At 43.1% G+C, this 25,111-nt stretch overlaps 1 protein-coding gene across 8 annotated transcripts in view; it reads right to left on the bottom strand.

Annotated features, from left to right (window-relative positions):
* Unc-13 (unc-13) overlaps window positions 1-25,111 on the bottom strand; it is a 207,188-nt gene that overhangs the window by 17,019 nt on the left and 165,058 nt on the right. For 5 of the 8 annotated variants that reach the window (XM_076768674.1, XM_076768733.1, XM_076768715.1 and 2 more), the window contains one exon: window positions 16,722-16,828. In XM_076768674.1, the coding sequence (XP_076624789.1) occupies window positions 16,722-16,828 (107 nt within the window). Of the gene's footprint in view, window positions 1-9,224; window positions 9,332-16,721; window positions 16,829-25,111 lie in introns of all 8 variants that reach the window. The other 3 variants (XM_076768697.1, XM_076768724.1, XM_076768707.1) reach the window with 1 other exon arrangement.

The following is a 25,111-nucleotide window of genomic DNA, read 5'->3' as shown; positions in this document are numbered from 1 at the left end:
TTTTCCTTGATGCTGGCCTATTCGAAATTTCCGTCTGCTTCAGGCGGAGAATAAAGAAGTCGTTGCTCCAAATTCGACAACAGACGAGCATCGTTCAAAGAGGAACCGCGTTTGACAGGGTTTGATAACGTTTGAGAGAGCGTTTCGCTTGTTCGAACACGCCGAAAAACGTTCAGCGATGAAACAATATAAATCCTGATAATTTTTTACTTTTTTAAGAAGGCCAGCAACCTCGATCGAAACCTTGACGAATTAAAACAATTATTTCATCGTATTCTCGACGCTCTTCAACGTCGTGAATTTTATGTAAAATAATACAATTCAATTTGCAACGTGAACTTCTTTCCGTTATTCCCCGTTCGAACGTACTTTTAAGGCATCCTGATTTCAGCGGATCAACTAGTATTTCAGGGAAAGAGAAAACCGTCGCGTAGCTTTTTCTCGGATTAAAGAAAGTAGCAGCGCTAAGAAAAAAGATTGGCGGAGTTCCGTTTCCAGGAAATCTGTTTTCGTATCAGTGGGTATTATTCGTAGCAAAAGCTCGTCGGAAATGTATTTTAAATTACTCTGTTTTCCTTTTATCGCTATTGTTCTCGCGACGCTACCTTTTACGCGTTTTATACTCACAGCCTTTGAAGTTTTGTTCCAAGAACGCATCGAACGACACTCCATTTCCTTACCGTTTCGTCCTCGTGTCTCTCCTCGACCACAGATTTCTCGATTTTCCTTCGTCTCTTCTATTTTCCTCCCGATAAGTAGCATTCTTGTTTCTGATTCTGTTTCTCTGAGAACCGAATCTCTTTTAGATGCGCAGAGATTTTATCGTTTTTGTTCCTCCGTGGCCCCGCAACTTTATTTCGTCCTCTACTTTTTCAAGTTCTGATTCGACTTCCAAGCGAAACCATTCGAACCCAGAAGTTGCAGAAGTTTCGTACTTACTCTTTGCTTGGACAGTTCGAAGCGAACTTCTCTTTGCAAAACGTCTTTGTCTATATTGCTTTTAGTCCTATTTTACGTCCCTTTACGTTTGATAAATAATGTAGGCTCGTCGACTCGTTTGATAGATTACATTTTACCAAGCGTTCTACAATAAATCCGATAAGCTTCGTTCAGATAAAATCAAGTTTCGATCGATCGAACGTGGATAATGGTTACTTTTATTAGCAATTGTGTCGTGGTTAGCGGCGATTAGTGGTTCACGTAGTTTAGTCGACACGATATCTTGCGCCTTCGTGGATTCCGTGGACTGTCCACTTTGTACCGCAAGCGGCAGCCATTTTAGATACAAAACTTTACAAGAGTTTGGATAGTTTAACTAGGTTTTGAAACTCCGCGTAGCAACTCGATCGGTCGATTCTGTTTATTCTACGATGCTCAGCCTTCATTGTCATCGAGTTTGCGTCATTTGTGACCTATAAGAAACTTACTCTCAAGCCTCAAACTAATATCTTTCGTTCTTCGTTCTCACATTTTATTATCGAATTGCCAACTTCTCTCATACATTCCCATAACTCTGCTTTCACCAAAGTATCGCTATTGTCAAGGTACATCTCCACCCTGCCTAATTTTATGTCTCTGCTCCCTGACTATGGCTTCGAGAGCATTAAGAGCCTAGACCAGAGGCCTATAACCTCCTTAATCCTGAGATTATGAACCCTCTCTTCGTTATTCGAGCAGAGGAAGCCTACTTCTGGTCCTTCTTACCGAGTCCGCGGACTTTCTCGAATATTCTGCACGCTTTACGGACCCGTACGACTCGTTTTCCACGCCTCGACGATCCTCCGCGACGTTTCCATCGACGGACCGTCCAGAGTTTCGGCCGCAGCTCGCGTCCATCGGCGCGCGAAACGAAAAGAGGAAAAACTGTTGACCCGTTTCGCGACGAGGCAGCAATTACTCTAATGATCGTCCGCCTCCTAGCGAGACTTTGGCTTCTTTCTTTCTTCCTCCGTCGCTCCTCGTCGCCCCGGGAAAACGTTTTAACTGCCATAATCGGTCCCGATGGCTATGGCGACCGATAAATTGGCAGCCTTTGACGCTCGATGCTCCGAAGTTGCCGCTAGTTTTTTCACTCGAAAACCTCCCCCCGCGTTGCTTCTTCGTTTCTCTTATTTCTGTCGCTATTAATTGGACCGAAAACGGTCGAGAGCAAGATGGAAAGAAGATCGAGCCCGATTGCAATTTAACTCGTTGATTAAGTCGTTGCGCAACGATGTCTTCGTCTTAATTGCCAATTACGTTTGTCCACGGAAATAGACAGCGCCCGGAAGCAACTGTTTACAGCGATTGTTCGTCCGCTCGTCCTTCTTTTGTTTAATTTCGCGTGGCCCGAACGATCGGGACGCCTCTTCGTCGCCACGATAAAGAGACATTCCACGGAATGCTTTCCTCTTACGCGTTTTTGGTATTCGACAAAATTAGAACGATTCGATAACGTTGATTCGCGCAAGTTTCCATCTGGGACAAGTTGAACGTTCCCGGGGCCAGTTCGGACAAACAAACGAAACTTATGTCAGCGGAATACCAAACTTTCTCGTCGCTACGGCTGATTGAAACAAGGTCGACTACAAATTATCAGGAAGTTGTTGGTTCGACGAATGTTTCCATTCGATTCTAATTCCCAGTTTCTGATTCCCCAACAAAATAATCTAAAATATTAAAGGAATTCCATCGAGAAACAGCTCCAAGTGAATTCACTCTTTCCATTAATAGAAACGGATCGTCTCGATACCCATTGTTCCCTCTGCTTCCCGCAAACGAGCAATTACTTTTGCAAGAGCTTTGTTTCCACCCAAAGAATTTCGTTTCTTTTTCGTATCCGGTCGACTACTTTCCGCAAACCTTTCTATAAACCGAAGCAACGGGCAATCTTTATTTTCGCCTAACGAAGGCCCCCACTTTGATGAATCTCGTTTCGAAGCTCGAGAGATATCGTAATTTCCAGCCGCGTTCTTCACCGGTTGGATTTGCTTCTTCTTTTCAGTAACCGCTGCTTTTTGTCCGGTTGCTTTTTATTTAAGTTTACGCGCTCCAAGGCTCTGAATAGAACGGAAGCCCGCGGAAACTTAGAACAAGGAAACGTTGCTCACCGCGAGGCGTACGTACTTTTTTCCCTCCCCCGTTCGTTTCTTTTTCTTCCGAGCCGTCCTATTTACTTATCTTCGTTTCGCCGCTTATTGCCCATCGCGCTTGCTATTTTTTTTGTTACACTTTCTGGGTTCTTTCGCTTTCAGTCGAAACCCGGCCGGAAGCCCCGGCCATCGCTCATTTTTTCGATGCCGGAAACTTTTTCGCGCGAGTTCGTCCGCTCGATTCGCGGCACACTTTTCCCGTGGCTCGTTTTTCGGCTTGCTTTTGTCTCGTGCCTTTCCTCCGACGTTGCTGTAATTTTCTATCGATAATATCCGTCTTCTGCAACCCACTTTTCACGGCAACAGATTCAGACAAATACAAACGAGACGAATATATAAATTAATTTGTAGGATAGAATTTTCTAGCCCAAATTTCGAAATTATTTACCATGAATATGTAAAGTTAAAATAGATATTACCACACTTCTCAATTTATTTGGGATTGCTCGTAGGTTGGAATAAGCAAATAAAAACCCCAACAGAATTTTTTGATCGAAGCTTGCATTAACGTCGACATTCTGTAGCAGATATTTTTAGTTTTCGTTGCGGAACTAAGCGAGTGTAGCGCGGACGAAATTATGTAGAACAAAAAAATTAAACACGACGAAGTACTCGAGATCAAAGCGTGCAATTTGACCTATCGCCACGCGTTTAAAATTCTACGTGTAATTTGCATCGCTCGTTCGAAGCTTTTCCGGTTTTCCCGTTCTCCAGTCAAAGGGAAACAACTTTTATTTATACGGTACGAGCAGGTAACGTGTTTGTTCACTATATTTCTTATTTGTCCGCGTATATTTCTTCTCAAATATTTATCTCCTCGTCCAATCAGAGCATCGACGTGGTTTTTAAATCGAGAGAAGTTTTAGATAATAAAAGCAATCCAAAAAACATGTATACGAACTTAAATATTATTTTACAGGTTTAATAGCGTAACTTCAGGTATTTAGTTAATAATATAAATTATTCGAATGGTTTACAAATGCGACGAACACGTACACGTATTCTTACGTGCTTCGTAAATAAAAATAACTAAAAATATTCGATGTACAAACGCACAAAGCAACGCGTAGTGTCTTTAATTATCCTCAGACTTAGATTATCCAATTTCAGTCGATTCAAGATTACTTGGAAACTTGTAATCACGACGTAGGATCAAAGGGATCCGAGGAGAGGATTACCTAAAATAACAGGAATTAATTCGATTCCACAAACGAGTTATTAACGAAATAACGTCCCCCGAGTAATTTCAAAGCCACGAATAAAACTGGAAAATTTCCTACGGCAGAGAGATAGTAGAATTGGAATTTTCTCGGTCCCATTTTTGTTAAGAAATTTCGTTCGATCGTCAAGGAAAACCAGTTTCCCTTCTGTCAGGTGGGCCGATCGAGATGGAGGCAATCTGTTCCCGCCCCATGCAAAGAGTTTTCTTTCACGACGCGTACGTCTGCGGCCGTAAATTCGCGCGCCGCGAGTTACCCGTTCGCATATTTCTCTCCTCGCGTGTTCCCGCGGGAACACCGCGCGGGAAATCGAATTCTTCCAGAATTTTCTCCATTCTGTTCTACAGTACCGACGTCGTTTCATCCCTCGCCGCGTCTCCGAGAGAATTTCTAAAATCTTCCGTGGAGGGACCTCGAGCGTGCAACGGTCACCATTTTGTTGCGGGAATTGCTTTATTTGCGCCTCCCTTTCGCGAATCTCTTCGACGAAACCATCTTTCAGGCCAAATTGATCCCTTTTTCCTCGTATCGTTTCGCTTCAGCGTTGTTAAATATTACTTCTCGTTTTACCATTTTACACGAGTCTCCCCCCTTAAGGCGTGTCGTCGTCATTGCGTTTGGTATCGAAAGTAACTTTATTTTACTCCGGAATAGTACAATTAAACAAGGGCAAAACTGAGAATAAATAAATCCAAAGGACCGTTCTCTGAAATAAAAGATGTCCACCGTACCGAACAAAGATGTGCTTCCGATTATTAAAAATAACAAATGGAAACTTACGATGATTTGCAGTTGCGTCACGGTGGGGTGGTAACCGACGAAATTAGGGTGTTGGACGCGTTTCGCGTACCACGAGCTAATCCGGAATTCGTGGCGAATTGCTCGGCGATCCGGCGAGCCGCGATCGATTCGCTCGTCGAACAGATTTCGCTAAATCGAAGACGAAAGAACGACGGAGGCAAGGCTGCATCGTCGCACGGATGTGACACACAGGTGAACGAGCCGCAAGGACTTGCACGTGTGCGCTGCAGCCGCTGCACTTCCCTGTACGTTGAACTATCGATCGTTTCGGGTCGGACGACGGGCCATGCACCGAGCCTCCCTACGTCTGGACGATATGTTCGCGGAGTCAGACGCGGAGCCTTGTAAAACTCGTCCATTCGTTTACGGTCCGTGCTCGATTGTGCTTAATCGCCGGCGGACATCGAAGTGTCCGCTCGATTCGTCGAGCCACTTCTCCCTTTATGCGCCGCGGCCGCTGAAGGCTCTTTTCGCTTCGCGATTTTCGGGTCAATCGAACGCGTACAGCCCGATACCTGAGCGAGAAGAACGGAAACGTGTGTGCTCCTATTCCTACGAATCTCTCTTCCCTTCGTTCGAGGCGTGTAAACCGTTTAAATAAAGCCGTTTGCTTTATTTTCGGTAATTTATTTCTGTTTTAGTTTAGATTCCTGTTTGCTTGTACGAACGAAGAGACACGGAGAGTAATTGTAGAATCTGGGACAAGCCGTAGGTTTTTTCTAAGGGAAGATGCAATGACTGATACGATGGAATTTCTCTTACTGAATTTTCAAAATTATTTTCGCTTGCGAGGGTCAATTGCAATCATTTTTTATGAATACACATGTCTTCGAAATCCTATCCATTTTCGAGAAAAAAAATCGGGTAGGTGCCTAAATTTTTCGACGAAAAAAAAAATTTTTAATTAATTCTGAAAAAATTATTTTCGGTTGCAGGGATCGATTACAATCATTTTTGGTCATTACACATACCCCCGAAATTCTACCCACATTCTAGAAAAAAATTCGAGAATGTATGAAATTTTTCGACGAAATTAAAATATTTCAAATCGTTCTGAAAAAAATATTGTTAGCTGTGGGGGTCAATTACAATCATTTTTGATCATTACACATACCCCCGAAATCTTGCGCATTCTCGAGAAAAAAATTCAGTACGGTTGGAACTTTAAACGTTAATAACTTTTTAACGAAGCCTCCATCAACAAATTAGTATCCTTGATTTTCGTCTTATTTTGGTCTCTAGAATCCCCCATTAAAATTTTTCCCAGGGGTGGCTGAACTCTGTATATTGGAACGGCTATCGCGTAGTTGATTCAGAATTGCATTCAAATATGAAAAAGTGGCTTTGTTCCCATCCCTGTTCGTTTACTCTTCCCGATCGTTGTTTATCGCATCGATTGCTATGCGAAATTCAATCGAATCTAAAGAGCTTCGGCCATTTCTCTAGAATTTATCAATTTTTGTTTCGTTCAACGCTGAAATTGAATTCTAGACCAATATATAAATTTCCTGAATGTTTCCCTGTTCGTTTAGTATCGTAAAACGTGGCGTTCGATGTGTTGGTGAAAAGTTTAATAATATTACTCAAGAAAGTAATCATTCCCAATATTATTTTTCATTGTTTGCAGTTCAATATTTTTATAAACATTTAATTATATTTTTTTTCATTGTTACTCTCGGCTTTGAACATTTTTCTCCGGAAATATTCGATTCACGTTACAGAAGAGCGTTCTGTATTTCATTAAAACGATTCAGCTGATATTGTGTTTCATTTTTTCATCAATTTCCTGCTACGTGTCTCCTCGTTTAAAGCGAAAAACAGTGATAACGTTTCTGGAAACTGGATCAGGTCTGAATAATCGAATGTCCCTGGAACGGGAGATTTTTTCAATTTGTTTAAAACCCACGTCGAACGCGAGCGATTGTTTGTTAAAAAACAGAAACCAGTTTGTTCGTTCTTGCGAAACCTTATCTCGTTTTACGACTGTATTTTCTTCTTAATAGTCCTTCTAATATTATTCGAATATTTCTACAAACATCCACCAGTTTTCCTGTTCGTCTATTTATTTAATTTTCCTATACAATTGTATTTCGTTGAATATTTATATCCCTTCTGGATGTAATTTTTGTTTAAAAACATTGTTCCAGGCTTGACAGATTGTCCATTACGCATACGGTTTCTGTCCCGCGAGTTATTAGACCGTTTCACAGTTTCCGTTTAAAAATATTGAAAATCCTTCCGCGAAATTACATTTAATAGTAGAATTTGTGTGTTGCTGGTTACGTTTTGCGGAGATCATCGTTGGCTCGAGCCGCGAGCATTCCATTTCGACGCTCCGGGGAGGTTTAATAATTTTCCTGCAATTGATTTTCGCCATTGTTGGCAAACGGAGAAGATAAAACCGTATTCGGCGTTTGCAACTCCATAAACGTATCCTTTTATGCTCGTAAAACGATAATCGGACTGTTCAAACAGCGATTCACGCTCCTCTCTTTTTGGCAATTGCATGTAATTTTCGGTCGAGTATTTTGCAACCTGAAAACGGTTTTTTACTCGACGGAACGGTATAAACTTTTCCATTTTCTATGGAACGATTTCTCCACTACACGATACGCGTTTCTGTCCTTTTTCCGTTTTCACTATAAATGCAAACAAAAATTGGCCTCGGGTAGCTATCAAAAATAATTTCTATTCGTTCCACCGATGTACGAGTTTACACAATCTCCGATCTTTTTTTATTCACCGTCAACATGGCCCAGTTACAGTACACAGATTCACGCGTAATTTTGCACAAAACCTGGAGACACTATTTTTTTTTATCTGCTGACATTCGTTTAGGGATATTTAACTTGTTTGAAAATGAAATTAAAAGTTAGATTTTTAGTTGGGACGTTGGTTTCATTGTTCGTTCGTCGCTCTACGATTCACCGAATGGCAACTATTAGATCGAAAACAATGGCGAAGTGTCTGAAGTTGCTCGGAGAATTACGCCCGCGACCAGTACTTGGCGAATGTCTCATCGATCTCGAAAGTTCCCGTTGCAAATTGCTCCGAGTGAGGAATAGTTTCTCGAACTTGGACTAGCTTCCGAACGCGGAGTACACGAGTCGTTGGATCGAGCGCGAAACGTGCGGTTGATTTGGTTTGCGCCTCGTCGCGTGACATTTTGTGTCTGACCTGATCAAAAATCGTGCGCAAAAAGACATGAAATCTTCCGAAACGTGAATTTGTGCCTTATTAAAAGAGAAACGTGGAATCGTTCGTCGGTCGCGAAACGTCGAAACCCACCATTGGCACCCGAGCAGCTTCGCAGATAAACTTTCTGGTACTCTTGATTAAAACCTTGAATCCTTCTAGTTAATCTAATGGAGAATATTTTGATTCGAGGAATTATTGTGTCGAGCAGTTTATTATGAGACGTTTTCCACTATTTATTATCCAATATTATTAAATTGCAAAATGGTAGATTTCTCTTTGCGTGATTCTTGTTACAATATTTTACAGCAGAATTATATGTATTGATATGTACTTTTCTTGGCACAAATGTAAATTGTATAACTAGTCAAATTTATACAATTTTACAACTAGTAATCAAAATTAATGGTTTCTCAATTTCGCAAGCGCAATCTTCAATAATTATTTTATAATATAATTCATTCCAAAAGCAATTTTAACGTTGATTCATCGCGATGTTACCACTATTTTCGTCGAAACATTATTTTAGGTTTATAATAAATTGCTCGAGACGAGAGACACAGAGATTTTAAGGGAGTTTCAAATCCGCGAAATAGAATCTGTCCTCGCGGAGGGTAAGTTCAAGCGCTAATCGTGTCGTTGAGGAAACTTGAGTGGGAAGGGATAATCGAAAAGCGTCGAAGCAGCGGTGCCCAACGGTGTTTCTCGACGATTCTTTGGATCGTACGAGCGAGACCAGTCCACACTCCCGTGTACCAAAAGCGTGTGTACGCGTGTGACGACATTTTTCACACACGACGGAGAACCGGGCGCCGTTCACGGCTCGGTCTCGCGGTGGAGAAACTCTTAACTCTCTAAGGTATCAGTATCGTGTCACCTGTGATGGCGATCTTGCAGGACCACTTGCTGGTACCCTCAAGGACGATCAGTTCGGCCTGCTCGAGGCTGTCTATGTGCGTGTCCGGGTCGACTGAAAACGTCGTGCTGAAAAGAAGACAATGTCCTCGTCATACGGTTCGTCCTTCGACAACCTCCCGTGTACCGACACTCTCTCGACTCTCTTTCCCTCGCGTCTGTTCTCTCGTGACACCTGGGTACCGTAGCAGAGGCCACCGAAGGACGTGGTAGGACTGTCTCGAGCCGGAGGTCGTCGAAAGTTGGTTCAACGTCATCCAGCAGCGGCGGCGGTTCAGCCCCAGACTAAGCGAGATCGTTTCGTAGGCTAAATGACCCCAGCAATATCGTGTCCAAGCAAAGCGCGCGTGTCTCACGCTGATGGCAGTCGCTCTTTCTCTCTGGGCTTAACGATCACGTGCTTTCTCGTGTAGGGGGTTCGCGATCCCGCGAGGGGGGGTGGTTACGGCGGGGAAAGAAGAAAAGCGACAGAAGAGAGAATGGTAACAGTTCGCGCGTGGCTTTGAGCGAGAATGAGGACGGTGACGGAGAAATGTGGGCCGAAGAATGAAAGAGTCGGTCGAGAGCTTCTGTGAAGGGAAGCGGTGACGCAGGCGGACACAGAGAACGTTCTTGAAGGCCGATGCGAAAGATACGCGATGAAGAGTAATGAGGAACGAGGGTTTGGAACGCGCGAACGTACAACCTCGAAATTATTTCTCCGTGCGTGAAAAGAGAAACGCGCGACGACCGACGATTTTCACTCGAGATGCTTTAGTTTCGATCAGGTTCCTGTTCGAGCAGAGTATGGAGTAACGATCTGTAAGTCACGCAGGATGATGCGCAGGAGGAACAAAGAATACAAACCTCAAAGCCTCGTTTGAGCGTCTGTTCAATAGAGATCTCCTCGAGTTCGAGATCGTTTGTTGAATTGAATTTCCTACGAATGTACCGAGGATCCGTCCATAAATAACAAGGATTGTTTTTGTTTGCAACGTCGTTGTGCTTTCGATACGCTTGCCTCAATATTTTCACATTTCTACATCGATATATATTATCTTTGATCGAAGTATGTTAATTTCTTTCGTCTCGTCCATATCGATGTTTCGCTTTTATAGTTTTCTTCGTTCTAGCGAATAAAAAAAAATTGCAAAAGAATCACTGTGGTTTAATTATAGATAATTTTTAAGGTTCACCAAGGGCTAGAAGCAGCCCTTCGATCGACCAAAAAGGGACCAAAAGATTGCCCAAATTCGAATCGTTTTAAAAAAATTCATTATTTCTTGAACAATCATAAAAATTTCAATATTTCTAAGGGTCCTCTTCAGTCCAGCCACTTTTCTTTCCTTTCTGGTCTTCGTATAGAACGTTTATTAACAAAATAATTCTGGTTATTTCTGGACGGTTTCCACGTACACGAAAAATTCCTCAGCCGTACGCCAAAATGGGAAACGCGCGCGACAAATATTTGAAGCGAAGTCGCGGGAATTCCCCTCATCCGAGAGCCGGTCTAGTTTTCGTTTCGATCCTCTTTGGCTCAACGGTGGACCAGAGAGTATTGTCTCTGCAGGAATTCCCTTTGAGCACGACGCCCCGTACCCAGGAATTTATTTTGACAGAGTTAATCCTCGCGTTTCGCTGCTTTGCATATTGCACGCGGCCCGTGAACGCGGCGTCGCTGATCGATCCGCGACGCATCGCGTCGTGTTCGAACCCCCGTACGGCGGCTGCGTGTAATTCCGACGCCACCTGTTAATCCCCGCGACGATAGAATTAGCGTCGGTTCGTTCAGACTTGGCTTGTCAGCGCGAAATAAGAAAACTTGTTGCGCCGCGTGGCGTGGCTCGTCGCCAACTTTCGAACCCTTCGATCCTTGGCTCACGAAATCTAGGAACGCCGAAGAGCTGCGTGGTTTTTGCGGGCGAACAGATTGAGTCCAACTCGAAGTCGAAGTCGAGAAAACGACGAGCAAATAGAGAAGATCCGTTGAAGTTCGTTTTTTGGTTCAAACGTCTAAGAAGACACGCAAAACCAAATGGAAAAGAAGAACGATTCTGACACTTTATATTAGATAATTATAATAGATCAGATCCCATAAGGCACTGTAAATATTTGTGATACTGTGAGTTATCTCCACCCTAATTATTAGAATTAAGAAACTGGAACCGGTCACGAGTTCACCGACTTTTTGGTCGTTCGAAGAGCAACGAAACGTCCAAGAGAGTATGGGTCAGTCTTTCCACCATTCACCGGTGATGAAACGTAACAAGAAAACAATTCGCCTCTTTTATTACCAGGTCTTGCAACAGCGGTTTAACGAGACGTAAGATCGTGAGGTAGATACTGGAGGAGTATCGTTTACCTCGGAAGTACGGGGTTCGTTTCGTGAATTACAATCCCCGGCTAGTTCCCAGACAGGTATTGCATCCGAAAAGCACGAAGGAAGGAATGCAATGTCGCTAGGAATCCCGACTTACCCGAAGAAACTTTACGCGTTTTCCTGGAGCAAATTTCAAACGAAGTCGGGCGTATCTAACGCGACGGATAAAAACTATGACACGCACACGAACGACCGTGTGTTTCTTTTATACTTTGGCGGTCGTTAAAAATTCGTTCTCTGATATTTTCTATCCGATGCTTAGCTTGTATCAAAAAGTAATTTCAAAGTCTCGGTATATTGCAAACGCTTAGAACTTCGAAGAATCGAATCTTGTCCAGAAGATCTTTTCGAAAGCTTAGCTAAGAGGAAGCTCGGGCGACTTGATTTATACGCGATTCGTAGGAGCGAGGGAAGTCAGGATCGACGAAAGAAGCGTCCAGGTAACTTGGAACGAAATTTCGACAACTTTAAGCGCAACAAATCCGGCTACATATCACGGTTGGCTGGTAGATCGGTTCCGATAAATGTCGCCATAGCATCGAGGACATTGGTTAGGCGTTGGCTCACGAAGCCGGACCGATAGAGCCGGCTTAGCTTTGACAATGGCAGCGGTATATGCCAACGGAGCCACAACAAGTTGCCATGTGACCTTAATGGACTTTCGATTGAATTCCTCCAGAGCAGAGGGAGTGCTAGCTCGCGCGATGGATAACCGCACGACATACGATACACGTACATGTTTGACGAAGAAGCACGTGCAACGTTAACCAGCTACATGCCGAATAAAATGTTCGTTGATCAACGATCGGCCGTCACGCGTTGGCAGTGCACGGTATTTTCAGTTCTCTGCTTCGAATAAGATCGATTCTTGTCCAAGTAACCCTCCTATAATGCGTCTCGATCGAAACTGTGTCGTATAAGAAGACTCGAGAAGTAAAAGAAAACATTTTGCAGTAATTGCTGGCGGTAGCCATTATCTTTTTAATTTTCTGCGAGCTCGTTTAAGAGAAGTCTTGCATTTTGCGGCCCAACGCACAGCAACCGAATTAGATTCCAAGCTAACTGCAAGGGAGAACAAAAGCTTCTAAATTTATCCCCCTCGACAGAACTGCAATTTCATTTTTTAGTTGTTTCAAGGAGAGAGAATGCTTTTAGTATGTACACGTGGGAGGATCGCGCGTTAATCGCGTTTAAACTCCCGCGAAACAGCGTTACGTGAAATCCATGTTATAGGAGGGTTGTGCATGTTTATTAACCCTAGGATGACTTAACTTTTGGGGCCGTTTGAGACTCTTCTCGATCGTATCGGATTCAAAAATAGCAATTTCATATTTCTTTTTGCGTCACGTACACACGTCGATAGATGATATACTATAATATTTACATTTTCTATTAGCGTAATTCCTCGCTCGAATTTACGCACTAGTGACACAGCTACGATTAAACAAAGCGAAAGATGAATGCAAAGTGAGCTGTAAATAACGTAGAAAAATACCCTAGAAGTCCTCCTAGGGTTAATTCTCGTTACAGTCGAAATCGTGTTCTCGAACGTGTTGTGGCATGATTGGAATTTTTGTACGTCTTTGTATCGAAACTATATTATAGAAGGGTTCGCCTACGTTTCCTAACGGTGCTCGGGATCAGTTTAGGATAACGACGAATGAAGTTTCTCTAGCCTCTATAGTATTCTACGCTCTTCGATGGAGAAGCTGAATATCGATGATCGTGTGACAAATATGAACGAACAAACTCGACTAACGGTACTGCAAATACTGGATATACTAGATCAAACACACGCGTAAGAATTACAAGACCACTTACCGGGAAGTTTGCTCGAGTTGATCGCCAACTAACGACTAAAGGGTTCTCTTTAGCGCAAGCCCCGCGATTACAACGATCCAGGGTAATTGGACGATCCGTGCTCGTGTTTCCTAATCAAGAACGTCTCTGATCGCTCGTTTCCCTTTTTCAGTGATTCGTAATCTGATGATTGGTCACCTAAATTCATCCGTCGCGACGCTTTGCGCAGGGAAACGGAAGAAAGAAACTCCCGAGGAACTTACCCCCACCAAACAATTACGAACGTTCTTGGTCTCAGGCTCGAAACCTTTCATAAATGGGATATTACGTATTTCATATCTAAACAGTGAAACATCAGTGACCAGACAAATACAATTACTCCGACTCGTATTCGTACACTGTAATGGGGGTGATTCACTATGAATGAGAAGAAACTTTTGTTTCTAGTCGTTTATTGGGAATGTTGCTTTTCTTGTTTGCAATATTAACAACCAATAATTACAACATCGATGGAGCGGAATAATAATAATTGAGACAGTATAGAAATCAAGAATACCTGTTTCGAAAATGGCACGACCCTTAATAAGTTTAACTCGTAATTTATTCAAACGAAAACCCTTCAATGAAAGAATGGAATTACATCAGATTCTAAACCAACAATTCATAAGAAACAAGTTTTCCCCATTTATCGAAGCGAATCGCCGCTATAGTGTACAAATACCAGCAACTGTATATCTCTAAGATTCTAAGAAATACGTATCGCAAATAATGGACACAGAAATTGCGCCCCTTTCTTGTCGGCATGTTGAAATCCGAATGGAAATCAGCTCGAAGAGGCTGTCGTTCTCCTGGATTTCGTACGAAACTTGGTATACGGAACCCATTGTGCCCTCGACTCTAAATTATGGCATTTACATTCGATTCGAAAGGGAACGGGATTCAGCGGATCCGGAAGGACCTGAACGGGGCCGCGATGCAATTTCCAAGAAACCTGGAACGTTCCGCGAAACGCGAAAATCGACGAACCCGGGGAGCTATTGTTTCAGTTCGGTAAATTGTCGATCACTGGGGGGATACGACCACCGCGTAAACTCGATTTCATCGATCTCGTCGTCGAAATGTTCGCCGAGTCGCAGAGCAGGAGCGACTGCCGTGAAATTGCCACGGCGAAAACCCGGAAGACAAAAAACGCCGGAAGCGGGAGAGACGGTGGTCCCGAAACGAGACGCAGGCGAACGCCTGGAAATGTCCAATTAATGTTCGCGCGCTAATGGCCGACCCGCGATAACGTTGCGCCCAGAGACGAATGTAAATTATGGAGGCGACACGTGCGCAACATCGACACGGTGTGTACATGCGCGCCTGTGTGTACCGTGTTCAACAGAGGTGCTCGAGTAATTGGACAGGATATATGGGTTAGGTGTGTTTCGAGGGGATGACGTGTGAGAAGTATGCACCCGTTCGTCACATCGTACGTACGATTTCTTCGTGTGTTGCTCTGTATCATATTGCTGGCGTGTGTATAGAGTATCCTTTGAATGCTGTGCCTTGAATTTCGATTGCTCTGTTTTTCGAACGTGGTCGGCCCGTGGTGCACAAAGACGCCGATTCTGCGCGAAAAAACACGTCGAAAATGTGGAGTACCGTTTTCACCTGGGATCCATCCTCCGCGAGGAAAACGATATTTTAATTGCGCGGCTGGATGGGGCATTTCACGCGAACTGGGACGCTTTTTGGAGCAGTGGTTTTCGATTTTGCTGAAATTTTAACGCGTTGCAGTCTTTGGCGATTTTCATACCGATCTTGGATTATTTCCGAATTTTTAAATTGATTTTATTCATGAGAATTTTCAATTATTTAAATTTAAATCCTTCCAAATGATGTTATCATATCGATTGGGCAGAAATTCCCTAATTACCCGAACAAAAAGGTACAAGGTTGCTTTAACTTTGCAACATTCTACAAACGCGTCGAATTTATAATAAAAAAATCGATTTCCTACCCAAGGCGACCGCTTACGCACCACGCCAGAAATTATTTACGTCGCGAAGGATACAACTCGGACCAAACGTGGGGTGGTGCAACAACGCAGGAGCCAATCGATCCTCCACCATCTTTTCGCATAAATGCTCCACATTTTCGGTCGCGTTTCATCGTCGAGACTCCGTTTCGTCCTTCGTCCGACACGCCCCCGTATCCTCGATCGAATTCTGTGTGTGTAGACTCGGTGGTGTTTTCGAATTAACTTTGTAATCTCTCTACGTCTACTTTCGCCACAACTACGAGCCTAGTTGGCAAAATGATACACGCAGGCGTTCACCTTGCACCGCGAGTAACACTACGTCTACCACATTCATGTACGGTTCGCGTACGCCGTACGTTGTCCTCGTCTTGCAATTGCATTTCTCTACACACACACCGGTATCGTTTTATGCCGGAAGTTTCTGTGTTACTTTGGCGTAGCGGAGACACACCGATGCGAACAGTGCAATCTACAATACGCACGGTTGCTCGCGGGGGCATGACATTTTGATTTTGGACGAGCGTCGCGGCGCGACGCGGACAATTTTCATTTCCCCCGGGTCGCGTGACCGTTTCTCCAGCGGAAAAATTATGGGGGAACGGAGAAACGAGATAAACGGAGGACGCACAGCGAGACAGAGAGAAGCAAGAGCATCAGGCGAAAATAGAAAAAAAAAAAACAAAAGGAAGGGCGATAAGGGAGTGCCAGGACCAGCGAGCCGGAGTGAAAATTGTCCCTCGACGCCGCGGACGCCGGTTCCAGAACGTCTGTAGCCGCTCTATGCACACATTATGCGAGGAACGGGTGCATTCCGACAAACGGCACAGCCAAATCGCTATACAATGTATAGAAATATATATATATATATAGATATCAATGTGACAGTCAAAGTGTACAACACAGCAGCAGCCGGCAGAGCGTCAGACGCCGATGATGAAAATAATAACGATCACAGTAAAGGTGAAACGGTGTAGAACGTAAAGAAAGAAACAATGGGGGACGAGTGGTCAAGTATAATACATGTATGAGCAAATGGCGAACGGGGTCGCGGGAAAGGGAAATAGATATATGGTCGAGGGTGGTTTGGCGCGCGCGTTTTTGCACAGAAAATCATAACAGTAACAATACATTTAGGCACATAGGTGGTACACATAATGTTATCGTATATAGACAGATGTATATAGTAATCGAGCGCTGCGCGTTTCATCGTTTCCGTTGCACGGATAGGGGTGCAAAAACCGGTCATGGCCGGCGGGCGCAACGAGCTGGCCACAAACCTGTAATGGCGATCTTCGCGGACCACTTGCTGGTACCGTCCAGAACCGACTGCTTCACCGACGTCATGTGACCCGTATGTGCGTCCTCGTCGACCCCGAAGACTGACCTAAACTCCGACGAGACTTTCTTTCACATGAGCTGTGCCAACGGCCTAGATCTCGTCTCCTACCTGTTCCTCCTTTCCCTCTATCTCTATTTCTACCCTTAGCTAGAAGCCACTTTTCTTGGGACGCGACCGAGAGCGTTCGACTCCCACTATTGTTCTCTTTCTCTTTCGCGTTCCATTGTGCGTCGAGGGTCGCGTGTAATGCAACGCCCCCGCTTGGCGCCACGTAATTGCATTGTGGGGGATGGCTCTGTGCGTTAAGGGGCCCCTAAATGGGCTACCCAGTTTCCACCCTCCCTGGAGTTTCTGTGATTTTAAACGGACTCTTCCCTCCCCCATTCGTTTTTCCTTTTTTCCTCCCCCGTACGATGGACTGTCTAACGTTCCTATGTACCAGAGATGATTCACAAAAATACTGCAATGTTTCGAGGATGACGCAGAGTGTTCTCATAATTTGTAAAATTAAAGAGTCCTATCTAGAAATATGTAGACAATTTTGACGAAAATTAGTTGCCATTTGCTATTTAAATTGTAATTTTAGCGAAAATTAAAATATATTCGAAATGAAACAAAGAAGTGCGCGCTTGAAAAGAGATCGCTATAGCTGACTGGTTAAGGGAACAGTTTGGTAATTTTAAATGAACTTGCGTGAAAGATTTGCTCAATTTGAGAAATTGTTTCTGTCAGACAATTGCCCTCGAAACAACACAATATTTAATGTTAATAATATCCAGAGGCGTTTTGCTCGAACGTAAACAGTGCTTCGTTTATGGACGCAACGAAGAATTTTCTCCAAGTATTTGTTAGAACGAAATGTAAAATTTCAATATCGACTCTGGCACAAATTGCCAATTAATCTTGATTTTCAAATATTTTATTAATTACCATCGACGATAACAATGTTCAGCTAGTTAATCAACGGGAAACACGACGCTTCATCATGGCTTGTTTACATGACACGCCAACCCTCTGCGCACGATGTTTCCCGACGAGGCTCCTTTTTAAGTTTTTATCCACCGGGTCGAAGATACGCGATCGGGGCAAAATTACATGAACGAAAATATGATACAACGAATAATTTTCGTAGAACTAGTCTAGGTTGAATACTTTTGTTATCAAGTTCAATTTCTTTTTTTGTAGACTAATGGCTGCTTTGGGTGGTGTGCCAATGCAAAAAAATTAATATTGTCAATTTTTATATTGTACATTATTATATCGTTGAAAAAGAAAGTGGAGAAATTCGAAACAGTTTTCGGTTACTTTTTATTTCTAGTTGTTAATATGTGTATATTACCCATTTTATGATTTTTTATTTGATCGTTTTGACTTGGTTATAGAATACAAAATCATTTTCCATTAAAAATAGGAAGCCTTTGATACGGAGATCTCTAATTTAATTTACGCGCAGAACGGTACACTCATACCCTGTTATATGGAATAAAACTATGGAATATAAATGTGATGGAAAAATGATGAAAAGCCAGATAAAGTGGATGGTGCATACAGCGAAAAAATGAAATCGATATATTGGAATGATCATAACTTCGAAACGAATGCGTGAAATGCGAAAGTTATGTCCTACGTAAAAATTGATATTCATATTGTACATAATAACCAATGCCTGAATGCTCGACAACCACAAAAAACTGCTAACAAAGATAATATACAATTCACCAAAATATTCAAAGTCCACGATTTCCAATTTTTCACTCTACGCACTTCCTCTATATCTATAACTTTTCTATCGTATTTCCCATAAATAAATATACCTCTACGGTTCCTTGAGATCCCAAAAAGTATCAAACTCGTTGCTTTCCAACACACCACTCAAACTAGCCCATTCTAGACACGGTAAATCTTTAATAAAACTGAATATTCTACTCTTTCCCTCGTATTCTCCGGTCTCCTCGAGTCGGGAAGTCTTCCCAGTCTTTCCAGGGTTACGGGTACGGAAAGTAGGGGGTGGGAATTTATTCGGGACACGGTCGAAATTTGCCCCTCGTTACCATTCGGCTGATAAATAACTCTGTTTATCGAAAAGCCGATATCTCGTCGCGGTCCCGCATAAATCAAGGGCGACGTTGCTCTCGCCATCGGACCGCCAGCATGCTACCAGCCCGATCGAGTTCATTGACGAATACTTTCAAAGCGTTGTGGACACGCGCTCTTGTAATTAACGCGCGCCCGGTCATCGATCAGACCGCTAACGAGGGCGTTGATTGCCCGATGGCATTCTACCAAAAGCCTACACCCTTGTCGTCGTATCTTCCACCCCCCTGGAGCCGTCGGGACGCGCGCGAACGAGATTATTTTTTCCACCCCATCCCTCGGAGAAGACGAGACCCGGCCTTGTGCAAGGTACGAGGTTTTCGGTTCGTTTCACGAGTTTCGCCCTCGTATCTTTTTCCGTTGGTCCGCAGTCGCCATTGCTTCGTCTCTTTGACCGGCCAGGTTCGCTCAAAGAGATTGCTATCCCGTCGTATTGTTCCCTGCGACGTACATGCTGCCACGATTCCGCTTTGTACGCCCGACGTCGAGTTCGAGCGTCGGTTAACAAGGCTCCTCGACGCCCAAATAACGCCGCGAATTCCTGGATCAGCGAAATTTTTTCGGGAAATTACGTAACGCGAATAAATTCGGCTACAATCGATACTTTCATTCGTATTTACGGGCATAGAATCGCATTAAATTTCTCGTTTTAAATGCAATTGGTCGGCAGTTCGTATTTACGTTGTAATATCTTTTATTGATTCGATTTCTAAAAACCGAGACTATAATTCACGGACGAAAAAGTTGAATTCCTCCCGCGCCTGGCTATATTTTAACGCAAGGTTTTTGTTCGGTGCACAGTATTCATCGAGTTATGTACATAAATCGATTCTTCTTATCATTTCGTATATAAAACACGTTCGCGGACATAAAAGTGCTACTGCATGGCCATGGAAAACATTCTGCTTTACGAGATATTTTATGTTTGTATATTTACTAGATCGATTTTAACGTTGAAATTGTGTTTATGGCGCTAGATCACGTATCGTCGATGGCCGTGGTTACGAGTATCGGTTAAATAATACTGATTTATAAACACGTTTCGTTCGGTTCATGATAGATTCCCGTCTTTTAGATTTTATATTCCGCGTCTGCTCGAGGACAATATCTAACCATAAAATATGAAATACCTCGTGAAATATTGTGATTTCAATGGTCGTGTCTCGACACTTTTATATGCAGAGTCGCGAGAGAATTCGATTTATATAAGGAGGATCTTTATTTACCATAAAGATGGCACCTCCTCAGAAATTAAAATTTCCCTCCTAAAGAAATACGTTTGTACAGTTTTTTTTAGAGATCGTGATATCTCATGTGTGCTCCTCGAGGAATCGTGATATTCCATATGTGTTCTTCGAACGATCGTGATATCTTACGTGCAACCTTTGGACAATCGTGACACTCCGTCACGGTGTGTATTTGTGCTTTACATTAATATTGATGTTAGCTTATCGGTGAGTTGCTATGTAGCGAAGATGGATGTGTTTGTAGATGATTGGTGGGTCGTATTTCCTCTAGATGTTGATTTATGTGGAGACGCGTAAGGAGAACGCAAATTTCTATGGTCCCTTCCCAATATTATTCTATAATATTACACAGAAATACACCATCGATCTAAGATTCCAGTTTATACTCGCGTTTCTCGAAAAACAATTTTCTCATAACAATTTTAGAAGTCATAAATTGAAATTAATTCTCACCCAAAAACTGACGTAAATTTCTGAAAGGCGATACTTTTTTCCATCGATCTGTGGTTAAAAAGAAACACAAGGGCCACGCTGAATCTTCGAGGGCAAATAAACGTTGCGTTTTATTTCGTCCCGCGCTCATTTGTTCTAACGATCGTAACGGCTATTTCATTAATTAATACCGACGAGAAAATACCGAGCGTTGCAATAACGAAAGCAGCACCTACACGTCGATCGATCGAGATTTCATCGATCCTCCGCGTTATCAGGTCGAGCAACTGGGCGGATTCCTGAGCGAGGAAGCAATATAATTAACCGTGGCCATCGTAAATCTGTTCACCGGTTGCTCGGTAATTTTTATCGTGATTTTAGATCATGATCGACGCAACTCTTCGATACTCTCGCCATTCGAAATTAAAATACTTTGGATAATGTCTGTTTGACTTGAAGCGAAGAAAAATACTCGCCCGAAGACAAACGAATCGTTCTCCGTTATTCCAAGTTCGAAAACTGTAAAAACGGATCGAAAAATTTAATATTCAAGCTAAACAATTGGCGGCGGAATCTATAGAGTTATTAGAGCTCCAAGCGCACGGAAGAAATACCATTCGCGAATCTCATAAAACTTTTAATTGGATATCCAATCGCGTTTCCAATCACGTTACGCAACGGCGGATTAAAATTATAGCGTATGATCATTAATTCCTTGGAACGGGTTCCCAAGCTGCCAACGGTGCCCGCGTCGCGCAATTTTCGGGAATTTCGACATTCTTGCGCACGCATAATCGCATTGTATCATTAACTAATCCGGATTAGCGTTGTATAATTAGGGAAACTCGGCTAATGAGCGGAGGATCGTCGTTAATAGCCTGTTGGATAGCAGTTGCGCCCGCTGATTAATTTCCTAGCGTGAGAAGACGCGATTAGGATGCCATCGTATCGATTATGCCGTGTGTGGCGAAATTATCGGCTCGATCGATTGCATTATTATTAGAGCTTATACGTAAGGAAGCCTTCGAATGTACGAATGCATCTCGTTGCTTTCGGGTAGCTGGCAACGATTTTCCCAAACTGCCGGCCACGGAAATTGCAATTCCGACCTATGAACGACCGGTTGATTACTTAATAACTGATAATGCGTCCGATCGATGCCCCGCTATTACGTTTTAAATCGATAGTACGACTTTATGGACTGCCGAGGCACAGAAAAATCTAATAGTGACTGAAGTAACAACCGAACGGAATAGATTCTTTTCTCGCCGGTAACGGTGCAATAAACGAACAGCTCGTTCTTAATAAAGAGCGAGGAAAAAAATAACTTCTCGCATTATTACGCGAAATATTACCTTCTTCGCGACGATAAAACAGCCTACGCGACGCTTAGTTTTGTATTTTCAACGGCGCCACTGCGAATTTAAACGCGTCCCTCTAAAATTTACTTCTATTTATCCTGTCGCAACGCGCGCAATGTTCCGCGCGGTTTCGCGGGTTTTACCGAGTAAACGTGTCACATTTTTTTCATATCGCGTCCGTTTTAAAATGTACGACGGCCGCGGAAAAAACAGAAAGCGCCAGATACCATTTTGCTCCGCGTTCTCGCCCCGGTAGAATAATATCTTGGAAATTGACTCGAGAATCGTTAATATAGAATGCGAGTATCGCGACAATTTACACTTCAGTTACAGCGGCTGTATATTTACCGCGCGCGAATGGGGAATAAATTTTGGGGAAAATGTTCGATGGAGACAGGCGAAACGCGTCGGAACACGTAGCTCTATTTTTCGACCGACAAAGTTTAAAAGCATGCAGGCGTATCGGTCGTAAAGCATTTCGTAAAATACGGGCACCGGATCGACGGGCAAGAGGATCACCGAAATGCCACGAGTACGCAACAGCGTTGTAAACGAACCTCTCGTGACGTTCGCTTCAATCATACTTTAGAATTCCGTGCATCATTGGAAGCCACCCAGGGATACACGAATTATTTCCTACGTGACCTTTGCCGTTCGCTGGTAAGAAAGCACATTTTGCCCGCGCGCTTGATATATGATTCATTGTTGAATCGTGGATGTCGGGCACGACGTTTCTGCGTGATGAACATAAAATGTGCAGAGAAGGAAACCGATCCACATTTGCGTAACAAGTTTCCGTGACGGGAGAGCCAACTCTTACGCGAACCAGCCACGTGAGCACTTTCTGCGATTGAAAGTTAATTCGACGGTTGGTATTTTAGTAAAAATTGTTACAAACTTCGTATATTGGTCGAAAGATAAATCGAAATTGTAAAATACAATTTTTCTTTTCGGTTACTGCTCCAAACACCCGACCGAATAGTATTCGGTTTAATGCATTCCCCAATGAATGTTAATCGCGAGCCATTTTTAAAGCGGTATAATTACAAACGTTCTTCTTTCGAAGTATTAAAGGATTTGCATTTCGATCGATGGCAATACGAACAAAGTACCCGAGCATTGGCAATCCCGTTTAATAGCTTCTGTTTACCAATTCGTAGGAATATTTGGTACAGAGCGCTGAGATTATTTGAATTTTTAACGAAACGCTACGGAATAATTCTGAGGGAACATCGCGGTTTCGCTATCGAAAGGAACAACTGTAAATCTGAACTGTTCGCGGGCACAGCGTTAAACGATTCTCTGTATTCGGGCTGATTTTCATGTACTCCGTGACGCAACGATTCGATAAACTCGAAGACACGGGGTGATCGATGTTCGCGACATCGTTGGGAATTCAAAAGGTTTATAACCGGGATCGTAATCCCGATTGATCGAGTTCCCCTTTACAAATCTGCATCCTCCTTTTGGCGTCGTCGCAAAGGTGCGACGAGAAAATCCACTGCGGATCTTTTACCAGAACATCCATTTATTTGACGCCCGTCAACCAAACGCCGCTGCTGTAATTCCACGTCGATGACGGTTCAAAAGCAAATTACCGGCTGAAAGATGGAATATTAAGCTCACAGAATTACCGATCTATGATTAACGACAAACGTAATACATCATCTTACTTTTCGCGTGGTGAATCTGACGTTTCTGTACATTGTAGGAGAGAACATTTTGCAACGTTCGTTTTTATACGAAAAAACTTCAATCTGAACGTTATAGGGAGGAAGCAACAAATATAACCGTTGCTATACAATACAAAGTGTAGTACAACGCGAAACAAAGCCGTCTGAAAGAACTAAGAAAAGTTGGACGAACCGCTGACTGAAGATGAAAACGCTCTGTACACATCGAACGTTCCATTGTTCGTCGTGGAAATTCAAATTTTTCGCGCTGATCAGAATTTTTTCGTCCCTCCTAAACCGTAATTTAATTCCTCGAAATATCCCTGGGCTGGCGAGTCGAGCAACTCCTCTCAAAGGAAATTAAAATTTCTAATAATTAAGAACTCGACTTGAAAAATCGGAGAGGATTTTTAAACGATGAATGGCTCTCGCCGTGCGTGATTAATGGAGCTTGTACATTTATTAAGCGAGAATTACGAGCATAACACGGGTAATCTAATATTCATCTCTTAGAAAATCTATTGAATGGATTTCTCTGTACCGGAGGGATCGCGAACTTTTACGGGGCTAAGTAGGTCAGTAATATCGGAGAAAAGTATCGTCTTCTTGCGCTTTAATCACAGCATTAATAGTCACAATGGCCGTGCATGCATGAATATAAAAATGCAGAGGACTTTCCGCGTGTGAGACTCTGTATTAATTTCGAGGAGCAAGCTTTGATCAACTGTCCTTTTATTCCACCGCTTCCTTGCGTTTAAGCTTCCGTATCATTTTTCCACCGGAAAATTAAGCGTTTCGTTATCTGAAAGTTCCGTTAACAGTCTATTAAATCGAATAACGGAGATTCAACGTTTCCAATTTTTTAAACCGAATAATTTCCTAGAAAATATTCTTAGCTGATTTCAATAAACGCTGCTCGTAAGACGCGTCGTTAGCATCGCGAAACAAATTCGTCTCGCTTAGAATGCACCTCGAGGCTAATTTTATTTTTTAAGAACCCGCTCGTAGGCATCCGCAACGACGAAATTGCTTCCACGACGTTCTTTTATTTTTCGGGAGACTAAGTTCTCCAATTGTTTCACGTATCTCGGGGCCGCATTCTCCGTCGCACGAGGCATAATTTCCCTCGTTCGTGGTTCGTGCCACGAACAAAAGGGTATCAAGCATTCTCGGTTTTCCAGTTCGAAACGCGGGTAGAAATATTTTTTAATTCCTTTGTTGTGCCGTGCTCGAAACCCGTGATGCGTGCATAAAAGACGCGGATAGAATACGCCCGTGAAATCGTTGCTGGATCATGGGCTGCTTCCCCGAGTTCTTTATTCCACGACGGCCGGGATCTAACCTAAATTCACCTATTTCACTGTCCCGTCGCGACGCTGAATACCGCGAATTTACGCGGGCAAATTCGCGGTCTTGGGAGGACGAACGTGGCGTAAGTAATGTATGCAAATGCAATAACTTTCGTGGATATACCGCAGAAATCTTCGCGACGCGTTCGAACGTATCTCGCAATTTCGCTGA

This window comes from Colletes latitarsis, chromosome 1 (assembly GCF_051014445.1).
Source record: "Colletes latitarsis isolate SP2378_abdomen chromosome 1, iyColLati1, whole genome shotgun sequence".
Taxonomy (NCBI): domain Eukaryota; kingdom Metazoa; phylum Arthropoda; class Insecta; order Hymenoptera; family Colletidae; genus Colletes; species Colletes latitarsis.
Note: the sequence above shows the minus strand (reverse complement) of the source record. Positions and strands in the feature narration are given on the sequence as shown.